Below are 15,703 nucleotides of genomic sequence, written 5' to 3'. Positions count from 1 at the left end.
AAATTTATCTTTACCTCAATATCAATCAAAATAAAATATAGTGATATAATTTCAAATTTAACCTAAACAATAGTGGTAAATTTATACATTAACCATTTTTTAATTAAAGTCTAATAATTTCCGTGGATTGCAAGTATATATTAAACAATAATTTTGTTGTCACATTAAATTATCCTTATAATATTTACGACAAATAACGACTCAAAAAAGGTAACAAACTAATAACGTATCATAAGGTAATAACGTACCATGCATGATAACTAACTAAAAAAGTTTGTTTACTCCTATTTATTTTTTAAAATAGTTTAACGTTGTCCCAAATATCCCCAGATCGTGCAACCGATCGTGGAATAACTTGACATCCAATTTTTGTTCTTTAAGAACGTTTTGTGTGCCTTTACAAAATCAGATTTTCTTCTTTTTTTTTTAAGTTCTTTCTTCTCGTAACACCTGAACTAATTGCTTTACATCTGGCTGCCGGCCTTCAATTTTCAACGTTCTTCAGAGTTTTTTAAAGTTCTCCTATCCAATATTTTATTTTTTTTATATACATGGTTATCTTATCTTTTAGTATATAGTCTATAGATATAGATCTTTGACTTTTGTATTTAAAAAGGGTTTTCATGTTTCCTAGTTATTCTTTCCTGGAAATTTCGATGAATGGAAAATCTTTTATTTTACTTGCATATCAAGAAAGGTGCAGACCTTATATAGAAGAGTTGATGGTTCATATTTACTGTGTTTACAGCTAGAGACTTGTGATTGAAAATGTATAAATTCACTGTTCTTGGCCTTCTGTTGGCTGTTGTATGTGTCATAACAGGAGAATATGTTTGTAATGGTGATTCCCACTTGGGAAATTGCTCCAAATCAGACCTTGAAACACTTTCTGACTTCAAAAATGGCCTTAATGATCCTGAAAACAGGCTCTCCTCATGGCAAGGAAGCGGCTGTTGTCAATGGCATGGAATTGGGTGCAACAATAGCACTGGAGCTGTCATCATGATTGATCTTCACAACCCTTATCCTATAACTTCTGAATCTTCAAGCGGCGGGTATGGTTTTTGGAACTTGAGTGGTGATATCAGTCCTTCATTGCCAAACCTCAAGTCCTTGGAGTACTTGGATTTGAGTTTGAACACCTTCAATGACATCTCAATTCCTGAATTCCTGGGATCATTGAAGAATTTGAGGTATCTGAACCTATCAAAAGCTGGATTCAGTGGTCTAATTCCAGCAAGTCTTGGGAACATTTCTAGCCTGCAATTTCTTGATGTTTCTACTGAATTTGCGAGCTTAAGCTCAGATAGTCTTCAATGGGTGGCTAGTCTTGTTTCTTTGAAACATCTTGCCATGAATGAAGTTGACCTTTCCATGATAGATTCAGGATTTCTTGGGACAATGAATAGGCTTTCATTTCTGAATGAGCTGCACCTCTCAGGATGTCAGCTCTCCGGTTCCATTTTGTCTCTCAACTCTGTTAACTTAACTTCCCTTTCTGTTCTGGACCTTAGTTTCAACTCTTTCGGTCCTGGTTTCCCTGTCTGGCTAGTAAATATTAGCAGCCTTACTTATGTTGATCTAAGCAATAATGATCTGTCTGGAAGAATTCCACTGGATCTTGGTGAAGTACCAAATCTGCAATATCTGAATCTTGCTGGAAACTCTAATCTATCTGTCAGCTGCTATCAACTATTGAGGAGAAGTTGGAAGAAGATACAAGTTCTGAATTTAGCGTCAAATAAAGTTCATGGCAAGCTCCCTGCTTCCATTGGAAACATGACATCTCTCACAACTTTTGATCTGTCAAATAATGAAGTTAAGGGTGGAATCCCAAGCTCCATCGGTAAACTTTGTAGTTTGAAATCATTTGATTTGTCAAGCAATAATTTGACTGGTAGTTTGCCTCAATTTCTTGAAGGAACACAGGATTGTGTTCCCAATAGGCCATTTCCTAGTTTGATGTATTTGAGACTGAGCAACAACCGTTTAGTAGGCACACTGCCTGAATGGATGGGACTACTTCGAAATCTATTGGAACTCAATCTCAACTACAATTTGATTGAAGGTGCAATTCCTGCTTCTTTAGGCCAACTGTCAAACCTCACTAATGTTGGCCTGGGAAGCAATGAACTAAATGGGACTCTTCCTGATTCTTTTGGACAGCTATCTGGTTTGTCTACCTTTGATGTTTCATCAAACCATTTGACAGGTTTTATATCTGAAGCTCATTTTGCAAAGCTAAGTAAGCTGAAGATATTACATCTGTCTGCTAATTCTTTCATTGTTAATCTAAGTTCCAATTGGATCCCACCATTCCAAGTCCGGAATCTTGATATGGGTTCTTGCTATTTAGGCCCTTCATTTCCAAAGTGGCTTAGATATCAGAAGGAGGTCCGATATCTAGATTTCTCAAATGCTAGCATTTCAGGTTCCATTCCAGACTGGTTCTGGGATATTTCTGGCAACCTATCACTATTGAATGTTTCCTTCAATGAGTTAGAAGGTCAACTACCAAACCCTTTAAATGTTGCTCCCTTTGCAGATGTTGATTTCAGCTCAAACCTTCTTGAAGGCCCCATTCCTCTTCCAGTTGTAGAGATTGAATTGCTTGATCTCTCTAACAATCAAATCTCTGGTTCTATCCCACAAAATATGAGTCAATCCATGCCAAACTTGATATTTCTCTCCCTTTCAAACAACCAATTAACAGGAGGAATCCCAAACTCCATTGGTGAGATGTTATCTCTCCAAGCCATTGATCTTTCAAGGAACAAATTAACTGGAAGCATTCCATCAAGCATTGAGAATTGTTCTTACCTGAAGGTTTTAGACCTTGGGAACAACAACCTCTCAGGTGTAATTCCTGATGCTTTGGGACAGTTACTACAACTTCAGTCACTACACTTGAACAACAACAACCTCAAAGGAAGCATCCCTCCCTCTTTTAAGAACTTGTCAAGCTTGGAAACCTTAGATCTTGGAAATAACAGCTTGTCAGGCAACATTCCCTTGTGGATAGGAGATGGCTTTCCAGCTCTCAGAATTATTAGTTTAAGATCAAATGCATTTTCAGGTGAAATCCCCTCCAAGTTGTCAAATTTGAGTTCACTGCAAATCCTGGACCTGGCAGAAAACAATTTTACAGGCACCATACCAGCAAGCCTGGGTGATCTTAAAGCAATGGCAAATGAGCAAAAAATAATCCAGTACCTGCTCTATGGGAAGTACAGGGGTCTATATTATGAAGAAAGCTTGATTATCACTCTAAAAGACCAAAGTCTAAAGTTCAACAAGACACTTTCCCTAGTTACAAGCATTGATCTTTCTGGAAATAACTTAAATGGGGATATTCCAGAATCATTAACCAAACTGTCAGGTTTGCTTGTTTTGAATCTATCAAGAAACCATATCACTGGCGGCATTCCTGGAAATATCTCAAATTTACATCAATTATCATCTCTTGACCTCTCCAGAAATAACCTCACAGGTGAAATCCCTTCAAGATTATCTTCACTGTCCTTTCTGTCTTACTTGAACCTATCCAACAATAATTTCTCAGGAGCCATACCTTATTCCGGGCAGCTGACAACATTTGATGCATCATCTTTCGATGGAAATCCAGGTCTTTGTGGAGGTCCACTGAACATTAAGTGTGAAAATGATGGTGTTGACAGTGGGGGGAGAGTTGAAGGTGGGAAAAGTAATGAAGGAATCATTGATAAGTGGTTTTATTTAAGTGTAGGAGTGGGGTTTGCAGCTGGGATTTTGGTGCCTGTGCTTGTTATATCAGCTAGAAGCTCTTGGGTTGATTCCTACTTTGGTATGGTTGAGAAATTTATTGACAAATCAGGGTTCAGAAATTTAGCAGATAGACATGGAAGGAACAAGGGTTGAGAAATTTACAGATATTAAATAATAATCCCTTCCTGTTGATTTTCTACTGTATAACTGATGCTTATTACCATCTATAGGATATTAAGCTATTTGTGTGTTGCATGGCCAACCATATCCTAGTCAAGCCACTTCACTGAATATCCATCAAATATCTTCCATTTGTATTGCAGAGGAAGCAATGAATTTCCTCTTATTTTAAAGGTAAAAGCATGTCTGTTTAACTGATGAAATGAACTTACTGAGTGCTTATTAAAGATAAAACAGTACCATGGTTCGTTGAAGCACTGGGTGAGTTGTGCCAAAAAGATTGTTTTGATCTTTATATGGAGCTGTCCAAGTTTAGTTGAACTTTTTTTGTTTGATCCCTTTAAAGCACGTGAGAGGAAATGCAGAGAATCAGGGTGAATAATTTTCCCCATAAGTTTCTCCATTTAATGATCTGGACTGATATTTGGTATAGGGGTTGTCAAATATTGGTGGTGCAAATCAAAGGTGAATAAGGCTGTGTTTGTTTACCTGTAAAATATTTTACGGAAAATATTTTTATCCTTTTTCACGGTTTGTTTGGTGGAAAATGATTCCCATTGTAAAAGCTTCTCCAAAACAAGGGAAAAGAACGCTTTATTTTAGGAAAATGTCTTACCATTTTCATTTGGTAAGACATTTTCCAAAATTTTTCTCTTCAGCAGTAAACTTAACCCAAAGCCTCTTCCCCTTCCCCCTTCCTTCCCACCTTGATCTAGTGCTTGCCGCCAGCCAACAACAGTTCCCAACACCAATGGCCGGCATTCATTTTTGATTTTCTTCCTTTCTGCCTTTCGTTGTCAAATCTGCACTGCACCAATCGACGATGGCGTTCATCTTCCTCTCTTGAAGCTATGAATGAAAGGGAAGAAATATGTGGTTGTTTTTTAGCAGCAACATGTTGTTTTGGCCCAATTGGTTGCTGGTTAATCCCCCTTTTTTTATGGTTTTTGTTATTTTTACGTTTCATCTTCTTTGAACTATGCAAGTTGGATTTTTGTTGGCGGTAATGGAATAATTCGGATATGGTGGTGGTGGTGGCGGCCGAGACACAACTAATGAGCAAAAATTCAAAGTCTTTAAGTTCACACGTTATTTGTTCAAATGGGATTAGTGGGCATAATTTTGTTTTGCTTTCTTTAAATTTTCTTCCAATAGAAATCAATTTTGTTTTACCCTTTTTCTTGGGGGTAAAAAAGAACATTTTTTTCTAATATATATCATTGATTAGCTCGAATTTTTATCCATTATGGTACGTTTTCTCTATTTACCCTTCTCTAATAATTGATCTAATGAATCAATTGCATGATTTTTCTTCTCTTTTAGTATTTCATTTCGATGAATTATTGTTAAATACAAACAATTATAATGGAACAGAATGTTAAAAATGCTCTTTTTGAATGTTTATTTGGATGCTTTTAGTTTTCTTGTAAACTTTTGAATGCTTATTTGGATGCTTTTAGTTTGCTTGTAAACTTTTAGGTAATTCAGATTCGTCATGCAACAATAATTTGGTTAGTAATTTCCTGGTAATCTGCTGCAGAAGTTATGGATGTTATTGTCTTGGACATAATAATCTTGTTTCAAGTTAAAATGATCTGGTTCAACTTTTTGCTCTCTTCTAGTATAAATATGAATTTATATTTTTTTTATTTTGCAAGCGAGTAATGTAATCTAAATCGAAAGGGTACGTCAATTTACAGGGTGTAGTCGAGCTCAAAACATTCGAAACTCGATTTGAAATGCAAGGCTCGAAGCTCAACTTGAATTTGATTGAATTTTGTTTTTATAGCTGAAGGAATTTGAGATAATACTCGAATTGGATGAGCCTCAATTAAAATGAAATATAAACTCAATTTTTATACTCAAGTTTGGATTCAAATTGAAACAATAGTAATTAAAAAGAAAAAAAATCAATTAAGCTCTTAAACTACTTGACTCAAATACTCAATGTCAGCTCTTTCACTAGGTCGAGCTTTGATTTGACGATAGTCAAGATAAATTCAAGTTTTTTCAAGCTGAAGCCAAATAGCTTTTGTAATACAAGTGTTTCTTTTGCTCTCTCAGATCTACTAAAGTTGGAGGTTAGTTTTTAATGCTTTTAAAACCCAAAACTTAAGTGGTTTTGCTTGTTGTGTTTGTCACTTCTTGCTTCAATGTCTCTATCTTTCTTTCTTTTCTTAATTTTGATGTTATGGGACCATTGGGGGATGGAAGGCATCAAGGGTGAGTCGGTGTGTCGGTCTCCTTTTAAAGATGATGAGAGAAAAGTCAAAGATCTCTGGGACCACAGAAATAAGCGGCCGAAAAGGGAGAGGGTTATTAAGATCTATGGTAATTATTTGGGGGACTGTATTTGAATTTAACCATTTCCCCTAATGGAGTCAAAGACACAAGGACGTGGTTACAAAACCCACTTGGGGTCTACATGACCAAGTTGGCTTATTCCTGGATGATCCTTAAGAAAGTTAGTTTCGGCCCCCACAGATTTTTTTGGCGCGCTATATGGAAACATAAGATGCTCCCTAAGATCAAAATTTTCAGTTGGAGGATCGGTCATAATATTCTGCTAACTTTTGACAATATTGCTCGTATTCGCCAAGGGTTCAATAATACCTGCCCGAGATGCAAAAGCAGTGAAGAAACGCTGATTCATGTAATGAAAGACTGCCCAAAGGCTCGTGAAATCCTTGTTGCTGGAGGTTTAAATAACATAATGCTTGATGGGAACTACAACAACTGTATCGACTGGATTGAGGATTTTTTTGTGAGCTTGACAATAAGGCTGCTGCTGATTTTTTAACGCTCCTCTGGAATAATTGGAATGATAAAAACAATATGGTGTTTAAAGGGAAGATGGGCGCTGCGGTGATGATCTGGGAAAGGGCGCAAACCTTAAGCAAAGATTTTAGAATCTTTAACCTTACTGAGCCTTCGATTATTTCTCCGAATCAGGTAAAAAAAGGATGGACAAAACCCCTTACTGGCTATGTCAAAGTGAACGTAGATGCCTCTGTTTCGAATGGGTGCAGAGTAGTTAGGGTTGTTGCAAGAGACCATGATGGCTTTGTCATTCGGGGCTACTATAATTTCAAGGAAAATTCTATGGATGTTATTTGGGCAGAGTTGGAAGCGTTTCAAGAAGGCTTAAAGTTGGCTGAAAAGTTAAAAGTAGCCCAGCTAATTGTGGAGTCTGACAGTGCTACGCTGGTCAACACGGTCAAAAAGAGAATGAAGGACATCATTATTATGGGCCAGCGCATTAGACAAGAGTGTAAAGCCTTTAACAATTTTGATTCGGTCCAAGTTAAGTGGATTAACCATAATAGCAATAACGTAGCAGATTCTCTTTGTAACTTAGCCATTAGGAATAAAAGTGATTTGTATTTTGATATGAATTATCCATTGGATATCCATAACATTATTATTCATGAGGCAATAAATTAAGGTAGACCTAAGTGTCGTTTTTGTTTGAAAAAAAAAAAGAATGTCACTTGGTAGTGCAGTGATAAACTTTTTTTAGCTCTTTAAGGGGGAAGTGATATTGAGCACGCAGGGGTTGTCCAGGGCACTGCTCACGCCTACCGCATGCCCGGACTTCGGTGCCCCCAACCGCCAGTTAAGTTTTTGGCAGCGCTCTACTGAGCCATCCCGGAATGTAAAAAATGACGCAACGAGTCATCTCAGTCCCTCCCCTTTTGGAACAAGAGCCTCCGGCACCTTGGGCCCTTGGTCGTGCGGTAGCCTCGTACACCATCGACACTATAGGCCCTTGGTTGTGCTAGAGCATCGGGTACCATCGGCACATTGGTGCTTGAATGTGTGAAAGCCTTGGACACCATCCGTAGCCTAAGACGTTAGTGGTGTGAGAGCCTTGAGCACCATCGGCAACTTAATGCTAGGATGTGCAGAAGCCTCAGACACCATCGATAACCTAGGCCCTTGGTCGTGCGGGAGCCTCGAGTAGCATCGACACCTTGGTGCTTGGATGTGCGGGAGCCTCGGGCAGCATCGGTACCTTGGTGCTTAGATGTACGGGAGCCTCGGACACCATCGGTAACCTGGAGCAGTGCTGGCACCCTAGAGCCTCAGATTTGCGGGCTAAAGAAAAGTGTCCCCTTTTTAGACATATGAATGTTGCCTAGTAGCACATTGACGAAGTTTTTTTAGCTCTTTAAGGGGTAGAAATCTGCTGCCCCCCGATGTGTCCCCTCTCGAGGTGGGGTGCGTCCCTATCCCCCATAGAGATTGGGTTGGTCCGCAACAACTCATTAACGGTGGTGAGTTGATTGCCGACACTAGTGGTCGGAGTGATGATTTTTCGGTCAGTCAAGCCCAGGCCCATAGAAATGCAACCAATAACTCTAGGACCAAGTTCTCTATATCGGGAAAAAATCTTTTGGGTTTGCTTATGCATTGCTATGGGCTCGAGCTTGGCCTGCCCATCCACCCCTGTCATGTTTAAGGACACCTTGTGCCTCCCAAGTCCCTGCGGATAGGTCTTGCAGATGCTCACGCAATTTGATTTCTGCCTAGTGCTCTGAATGTCAAAGTGAAGAAATTCAACCAAACGCGGGTAAACGGAAGGAGTAACTATGACTCTCTTAAGGTAGTCATCTAATTAGTGGCGCGCATGAATGGATTAACGAGATTCCCACTGTCCCTATCTGCTATCCACCGAAACCACAACCAAGGGAATGGACTTGGTAGAACCAGCGGGGAAAGAAGACCCTGTTGAGCTTAACTCTAGTCCAACTTTGTGAAATGACTTGAGAGGTGTAGGCACGACCCTTATTTTTTGACCCAAGGTTAGCTTCGGCTTGCCGATTAGGATGGAAGACATTTTTAGATGGGGAGTTTGGCTGGGGTGGAACATTTGTTAAAATATAGTGTAGGTGTCCTAAGATGAGCTCAACGAAAATAGAAATCTTGTGTTGAACAAAAGGGTAAAAGCTCGTTTAATTCTGATTTCCAGTACGAATAAGAATTGTGAAAGTGTGGCCTATCGATCCTTTAGATCTTCAGAATTTGAAGCTAGAGGTGTCAGAAAAGTTACCACAGGGATAACTGGTTTGTGGCAGCCAAGCGTTCATAGCAACGTTGCTTTTTGATTATTCGGTGTTGGCTCTTCCTATCATTGTGAAGAAGAATTCACCAAGTGTTCGATTGCTCACCTACCAATAGGGAACGTGAGATGGGTTTAGACCGTCGTGAGACAGGTTAGTTTTACCCTACTGATGACCGCATCGTAATAGTAATTCAACCTAGTACGAGAGGAACCATTGATTCACACAATTGGTCAGCGCACTTGGTTGAGAATCGAGTGGCACGAAGCTACCGTTCACTTGATTATATCTGAACGCCTCTAAGTTAGAATTCGGGCTAGAAGAAACACACACACCCGTTGCCCGATTATCGACCCGCAGTATGGGCCTTTGGCCCCCCAAGGGCACGTGTCGTAGCTGTAGAGACCACGACGGACAAGTCATGAGCACCTCCTTGGAGCGTAATTTCCACTGAACGGCGGGTAGAATCCTTTGTAGATGACTTAAATATGCGACAGGGTATTACAAGTGGTAGAGTGGCCTTGCTGCCACGATCCACTGAGATTCAACCCTTTGTCACTTCGATTTGTCCCTCCCCTATCGCCGATCTGATCTCTCCTTGCTGCCACGATCCACTGAGATTTATCCTGTTGCTCTGATGATTCATGATAACTTGACAGATCGCACGGCCTTTGTAACAGTGATGCATCATTCAAATTTCTGCCCTATCAACTTTCGATGGTAGGATAGTTGCCTATTATGGTGGTGGCAGGTGACAGAAAATTAGGGTTTGATTCCGGAGCGAGAGCCTGAGAAACGGCTACCACATTCAAGGAAGGCAGCATGCGCGCAAATTACCCAATCCTGACATAGGAAGGTAGTGATAATAAATAACAATACTGGGCTCTATGAGTCTTGTAATTGGAATGAGTACAATCTAAATCTTTTAACGAGGATCTATTGGATGGCAAGTCTGGTGCCAGCAGTTGCGGTAATTCCAGCTCCAATAGCGTATATTTAAGTTTTTGCAGTTAAAAAGCTCGTAGTTAGACTTAGGGGTGAGTCGGTCGGTCCGTTTCACGTGAGCACCGGTCTGCTTGTCCTTCTTGCCGGCAATGCGCTCCTAGCTTTAATTGGTCAAGTCGTTCCTCTGACGTTGTTACTTTGAAAAAATTAGAGTTTTCAAAGCAAGCCTACACTTGTATACATTAGCATGGGATAACATCATAGAATTTCGATCCTATTGTGTTGGCCTTCAAGATCTGAATAATAATTAACAGGGATAGTGGGGGCATTTGTATTTCATAGTCAGAGGTGAAATTCTTGGATTTATGAAATATAAACAACTGCAAAAGCATTTGCCAATGATGTTTTCATTAATCAAGAATAAAAGTTGGGCACTCGAAGACGATCAGATACCGTCCTAGTCTCAACCGTAAAGGATGTCGACTAGGGATTAGTGGATGTTACTTTTAGGACTCCGCCGGTACCTTATGAGAAATTAAAGTCTTTAGGTTTCGGGGGGAGTATGGTCGCAAGGCTGAAACTTAATGGAATTGATGAAAGGGCACCACTGGGAGTGGAGCTTACGGCTTAATTTGACTCAACACGAGGAAACATACTAGGTCTAGACATAGTAAGGATGGACAGACTGAGAGCTCTTTCTTGATTTTATGGGTGGTGACGCATGGCCGTTTTTAGTTGGTGGAGGGATTTGTCTAGTTAATTTTATTAAGGAATGAGACCTCAGCCTACTAAGTAGCTACACGGAGGTGATCCTCCGTGGCTAGCTTCTTAAAGGGACTATGGCCATTTAGGCCAAGGAAGTTTGAGGCAATAACAGGTCTGTGATGCCCTTAGATGTTCTGGGTCGTACGCGCGCTACACTAATGCATTCAACGAGTCTATAGCCATGGCTGACAGGCCCGAGTAATCTTCGAAATTTCATTGTGATGGGGATAGATCATTGCAATTGTTAGTATTCAATGAGGAATTCCTAGTAAGCGCGAGTCATCAGCTCATGTTTACTACGTCCCTGCCCTTTGTACACACCGTCCGTCGCTCCTACCGATTGAATGGTCTGATGAAGTGTTCAAATCGAGATAACGTGGGCGGTTCATTGCCTGCGACATCGTGAGAAGTCCACTAAATCTTATCATTCAAAGGAAGAAGAAGTTGTAACAAGGTTTTATGTAGGTAAACTTGCGGAAGGATCATTGTCGAAAGCTGCCTAGCAGAATGACACGTGAACTCATTGTAAACAACATCAGAGGTGGTGCGGGTGCATCATCGCCTCTCGCTACCCCCATGTGTCGGAGTAACTGGTCTTGTCATCCCTTTTCCCATTAGGTGGGGTGAGATGTCAGGATCGACCTCTTCGATGCAAAATAAACAAACCCTCAGCGCGAATCGTACCAAGGAATCGAAATGAAAAAAGAGACACGTCTTCTGTCACCGCACCATTTGCGGTGTCAGTGCTTTAGTGATGTTTTGCTTTTGTCGCAAAACATATAAAATGACTCTCGACAACGGGTATCTTGGCTGTCGCATCGATAAAGAACATAGCGAAATACGATAATAGGTGTGAATTACAGAATCCCGTGAACCGTTGAGTCTTTAAGCGTAAGTTGCGCCTCAAGCCATTAGGCCGAGAGCACGTCTGCCTGGGTGTCACGCATCATCACCCCCATCCAACCCTAAGCCCTCGGGCCTCAGTTGGACTGCGGGCAAAAATTAGCCTTCCGTGCGCTCACAGCCAGCGGATGGCCTAAATTTGAGTGCTAGACGACATCATCATCTCGATGATCAGTGGTGATGCTATAAGTAACCTCATCCGGAGTCATGCGCATTCGTTGATCGATACCCTTGAACCCTTGCGGCATCACAAGGACGGTGCTCGCATCGCGACCTCAGGTCAGACGGGATTACCTACTGAGTTTAAGCATATCAGTAAATGGAGGAAAAGAAACGTGCTAGGATTCCCCTAATAATGACGAGCGAACTAGGAAAAACCAAGCATGAGAATTAGGCACCATTGGCAGATGAATTGTAGTCTAAAGAAGCGTCATCTACGGCGGACTGGGCTTAAGTCCCTTGGAAAAGGGCGCTGGAGAGGGTGAGAGCTCGTCGTGCCCGGACCCTATTGTACCACGAGGTGCTATTTAAGAGTCGAGTTGTTTGGAAATGTAGCCCTAATTGGGCAGTAAATTTCGTCTAAGGCTAAATACGGGCGAGAGACCGATAGTAAACAAGTACCTCGAGGGAAAGATGAAAAGTACTTTGAAATGAGAGTTAAAGAGTGCTTTAAATTAATGGGTAGGAAGTGAATGGGGGCCGGCGATGCATCCCGGTCAGATGTAGAACAGCGAGAACTGATCCGCCGTGTGGCTCGAGGCGAGGATCGACACGGGTCGTGGCAACGGCCCAAGCTCGGTCTTTTGATATGTCCGAGAAGATATCGTCGCCTTGGTCGTGGGATTCAGCACACACCGTCTGAGCATGCTTGGCACTTGCGGGCTCCCCATTTGGCTTGTCTTGAAACACGGACCAAGGGCTAGAAAACTCGTAAGGCGTAAGGAAATTAATTGGTGGGATCCCTCACGGGTGCACCACTGATCAATCTTGATCTTTTGAGAAGGGTTCGAGTGAGAGCATGCTTGTCGGGACTTGAAAGATGGTGAAATATACCTGAGCAGGGTGAAGCCGGAGGAAACTCTGGTGGAGGCCCGCAGCAATACTAACGTACAAATCGTTTATTTAACTTGGGTATAGATGAGAAAGACTAATCGAACCATCTAGTAGTTGGTTCCCTCCAAAGTTTCCCTCAGGATAGCTGGAGCTCTTAGCGAGTTCTATAGGGTAAAGCCAATGATTAGAGGCACCGGGGACGCAACGTCCTCGACCTATTCTCAAACTTTAAATAGGTAGGATGGTGCGGTTGCTTCATTGAGCTGCGCCATGAAATCGAGAGCTCTAAGTGGGCCATTTTTGGTAAGCAGAACTGGCGATACGGGATGAACATGAAGTCAGGTTACGGTGCCCAACTGTGTGTTAACCTAGAACCTACAAAGGGTGTTAGTTGATTAAGACAATAGAACAGTGGTCATGAAAGTTGAAATTCGCTAAAGAGTGTGTAACAACTCACCTACCAATCAACTAGCATCGAAAATGGATGGAGCTTAAGCACGTGACCTATACCCGGCCGTCGGGGCAAGGGCCAAGCCACGATGAGTAAAAGGGCGCGGCGATCATCGTAAAACCCGGGCCACGATCCCGGGTAGAGTGGCCGTCGGTGCAGATCTTAGTGGTAGCAGCAGAACTTTGAAGGCCGAAGAGGGGAAAGGTTCCATGTGAACAGAACTTGCACATGGGTTAGTCGATCCTAAGAGACTGGGAAAGCCCGTCCGATATCACGTCCAACCTGAGCTTCGAAAGAGAATCAGGTTGAAATTTTTGCACCGGGATGTGGCGGCTAACAGCAACATTAGAGAGTCCAGAAATGTCAGTGTCGACCTCAGGAAGAGTTATCTTTTCTGTTTAACGGCTTGTCCACCCTGGAAATTGCTCAGCTAGAGGTAGGGTCCAACGGTCAGAAGAGCACCACACATCGTGCAGTGTTTGGTGTGCCATTGGCGGCCCTTGAAAATTTAGAAGACCGAGTGTCGTCCACGTCCGGTCGTACTCATAACCACATCAGGTCTCTAAGGTGAATAGCCTCTGGTCAATGGAACAATGTAGGCAAGAGAAGTCGGTAAAATAGATCCATAACCTCGGGAAAAGGATTGGCTCTTAGGGTTGGGCACGAGGGTCCCAGTCCCGAACTTATTGGATGTCATTGCACTACTCGAGCTGCACCCAAGGCGAGAGCAGTTCACCATGTGCCGGTCGGGGGATAGATAGGGAACAGCTCTATCGGGGGCTTTCCCCAGATGACGAACAGTCGACTCAGAATTGGAACAGATAAGGGGAATATGATTGTTTTAGTAAAACAAAGCATTGCGATGGTCCTTGCGGATGCTCAGGCAATGTAATTTCTGCCCAGTGTTCTGAATGTCAAAGTGAAGAAATTCAACCTAGCGCAGGTAAACGGTGGGACTAACTATGACTCTCTTAAGGTAGCCAAATGCCTCGTCATCTAATTAATGATGTATATGAATAGATTAACGAGATTTTCACTATCCCTATCTACTATCCAGCAAAACCACGACCAAAGGAATAGGCTTGGCAGAATCAGTGGGGAAAGAAGACCCTGTTGAGCTTAACTTTAGTCTGACTTTGTGAAATGACTTGAGAGGTGTGGGATAAGTTGGAGCTCTCGGGCGAAATTGAAATACCACTACTTTTAATGTTATTTTACATAATCCTTGAATCGAGGCAGGGTACGACCCCTTTTTTTCGACCCAAGGCCGGCTTCGGCCGATTGATCTGAGTGAAAGACATTGTCAGGTTGGGAGTTTGGCTGGGGCGGCACATCTGTTAAAAGATAAAGTAGGGTCCTAAGATGAGCTTAACGAGAAAAGAAATTGTGTGTGGAACAAAAGGGTAAAAAACCGTTTCATTCTGATTTCCAGTACGAATAGAAACTATGAAAGCATGGCTTATCGATCCTTTAAACCTTCGGAATTTGAAGCTAGAGGTGTCAAAAAAGTTACCACAGGGATAACTGGCTTGTGGCGGCCAAGCGTTCATAGCGATGTTGCTTTTTGATCCTTCGATGCCGGCTTTTCCTATTATTGTGAAGCAGAATTCACCAAGTGTTGGATTGCTTGCCCACTAATAGAGAACGTGTTTTGGGTTTAGACCATCATGAGACAGGTTAGTTTTACCCTACTGATGGCCACGTCGCAATCAACCTAGTACAAGAGGAACCGTTGATTCGCACAATTGGTAATCGCGCTTGGTTGAAAAGTCAGTGGCTTGAAGCTACCGTACGCTAGATTATGACTTAACGCCTCGAGTCGAATCTGGCTAGAATCGACGCACGCCTTTGTCGTCGATTTGCATCTGCGCAAGAGGGCCTCTAGCCACCAAGGGCACATGTCGTAGGTGCAGCAACTGCCGCGGACAAGTCGCGAGTGCCTCCTTGGAGCGTAATTCCACCGAACGATGGGTAGAATCCTTTGCAGATGACTTAAATACACGACGGGTTATTGTAACTGGTAGAGTGGCCTTGCTGCTACGATCCACTGAGATTCAACCCTTTGTCGCCTCGATTCAACCCTTCCGTATCATCGATCTGATCCTCCCTCATTCTTTTACATGACCCGACTCTGGGGTCCCTAGGTGAGGGACTTGGTGTGCAAATTAGTTAAATAGTTGCCCGTGCCGCCCCCTCGAAAAACATGGCACAATGGGGGCCTTAGTGGTGCGGGTGCAAGCTCCCCACTATTGGTGACTCCGGGTACTTGTTTAATTTTCTACCGTGCCATGCCATATTTTATGGACCATTGCGAACTCATGCCATTTCTCCAATCGGGGATTAGGCTTATTGTATTTGTTTTGGGCTAACAGTAAAATTTTTCGTCAAAAATACTAAGTGGCGTAAAATAAACTGTCTCCATTTCAGACATGTGCGAGATCCTAGAGCACCATTGGCAACGTAGGCCATCCGGTGGTGCGAGATCATTGGGCAGCATCGGCACCTTGGTGCCTCAGATGTACAGAAGCATCGAACACCATCAGTAATGTGGGCCCTTGTTGGTGCAGAAGCATTGGGCTAAAAAAATGTCCCTATTTCA

At 42.2% G+C, this 15,703-nt stretch overlaps 1 protein-coding gene, 1 non-coding gene and 1 pseudogene across 2 annotated transcripts; all 3 read left to right on the top strand.

Moving 5' to 3' along the window:
- The first annotated feature begins 608 nt into the window (after positions 1-608).
- Positions 609-5,162, top strand: LOC105787956 (receptor-like protein EIX2). Its single transcript, XM_012614589.2, has one exon. The coding sequence runs from the start codon at positions 769-771 to the stop codon at positions 3,895-3,897; it is 3,129 nt and encodes a 1,042-aa protein (XP_012470043.1). The 5' UTR covers positions 609-768; the 3' UTR covers positions 3,898-5,162.
- Positions 5,163-11,483: 6,321 nt separating this feature from the next.
- LOC128039300 (5.8S ribosomal RNA) lies at positions 11,484-11,639 on the top strand (annotated as a pseudogene).
- Positions 11,640-11,870: 231 nt separating this feature from the next.
- Positions 11,871-15,183, top strand: LOC128039515 (28S ribosomal RNA). The gene has a single exon (XR_008194016.1). It is a non-coding gene; the product is annotated as a 28S ribosomal RNA (ribosomal RNA).
- Positions 15,184-15,703: the final 520 nt, after the last annotated feature.

The sequence above is a fragment of the Gossypium raimondii genome, chromosome 2, assembly GCF_025698545.1.
Source record: "Gossypium raimondii isolate GPD5lz chromosome 2, ASM2569854v1, whole genome shotgun sequence".
Classification (NCBI taxonomy): Eukaryota; Viridiplantae; Streptophyta; class Magnoliopsida; order Malvales; family Malvaceae; genus Gossypium; species Gossypium raimondii.
Note: the sequence above shows the minus strand (reverse complement) of the source record. Positions and strands in the feature narration are given on the sequence as shown.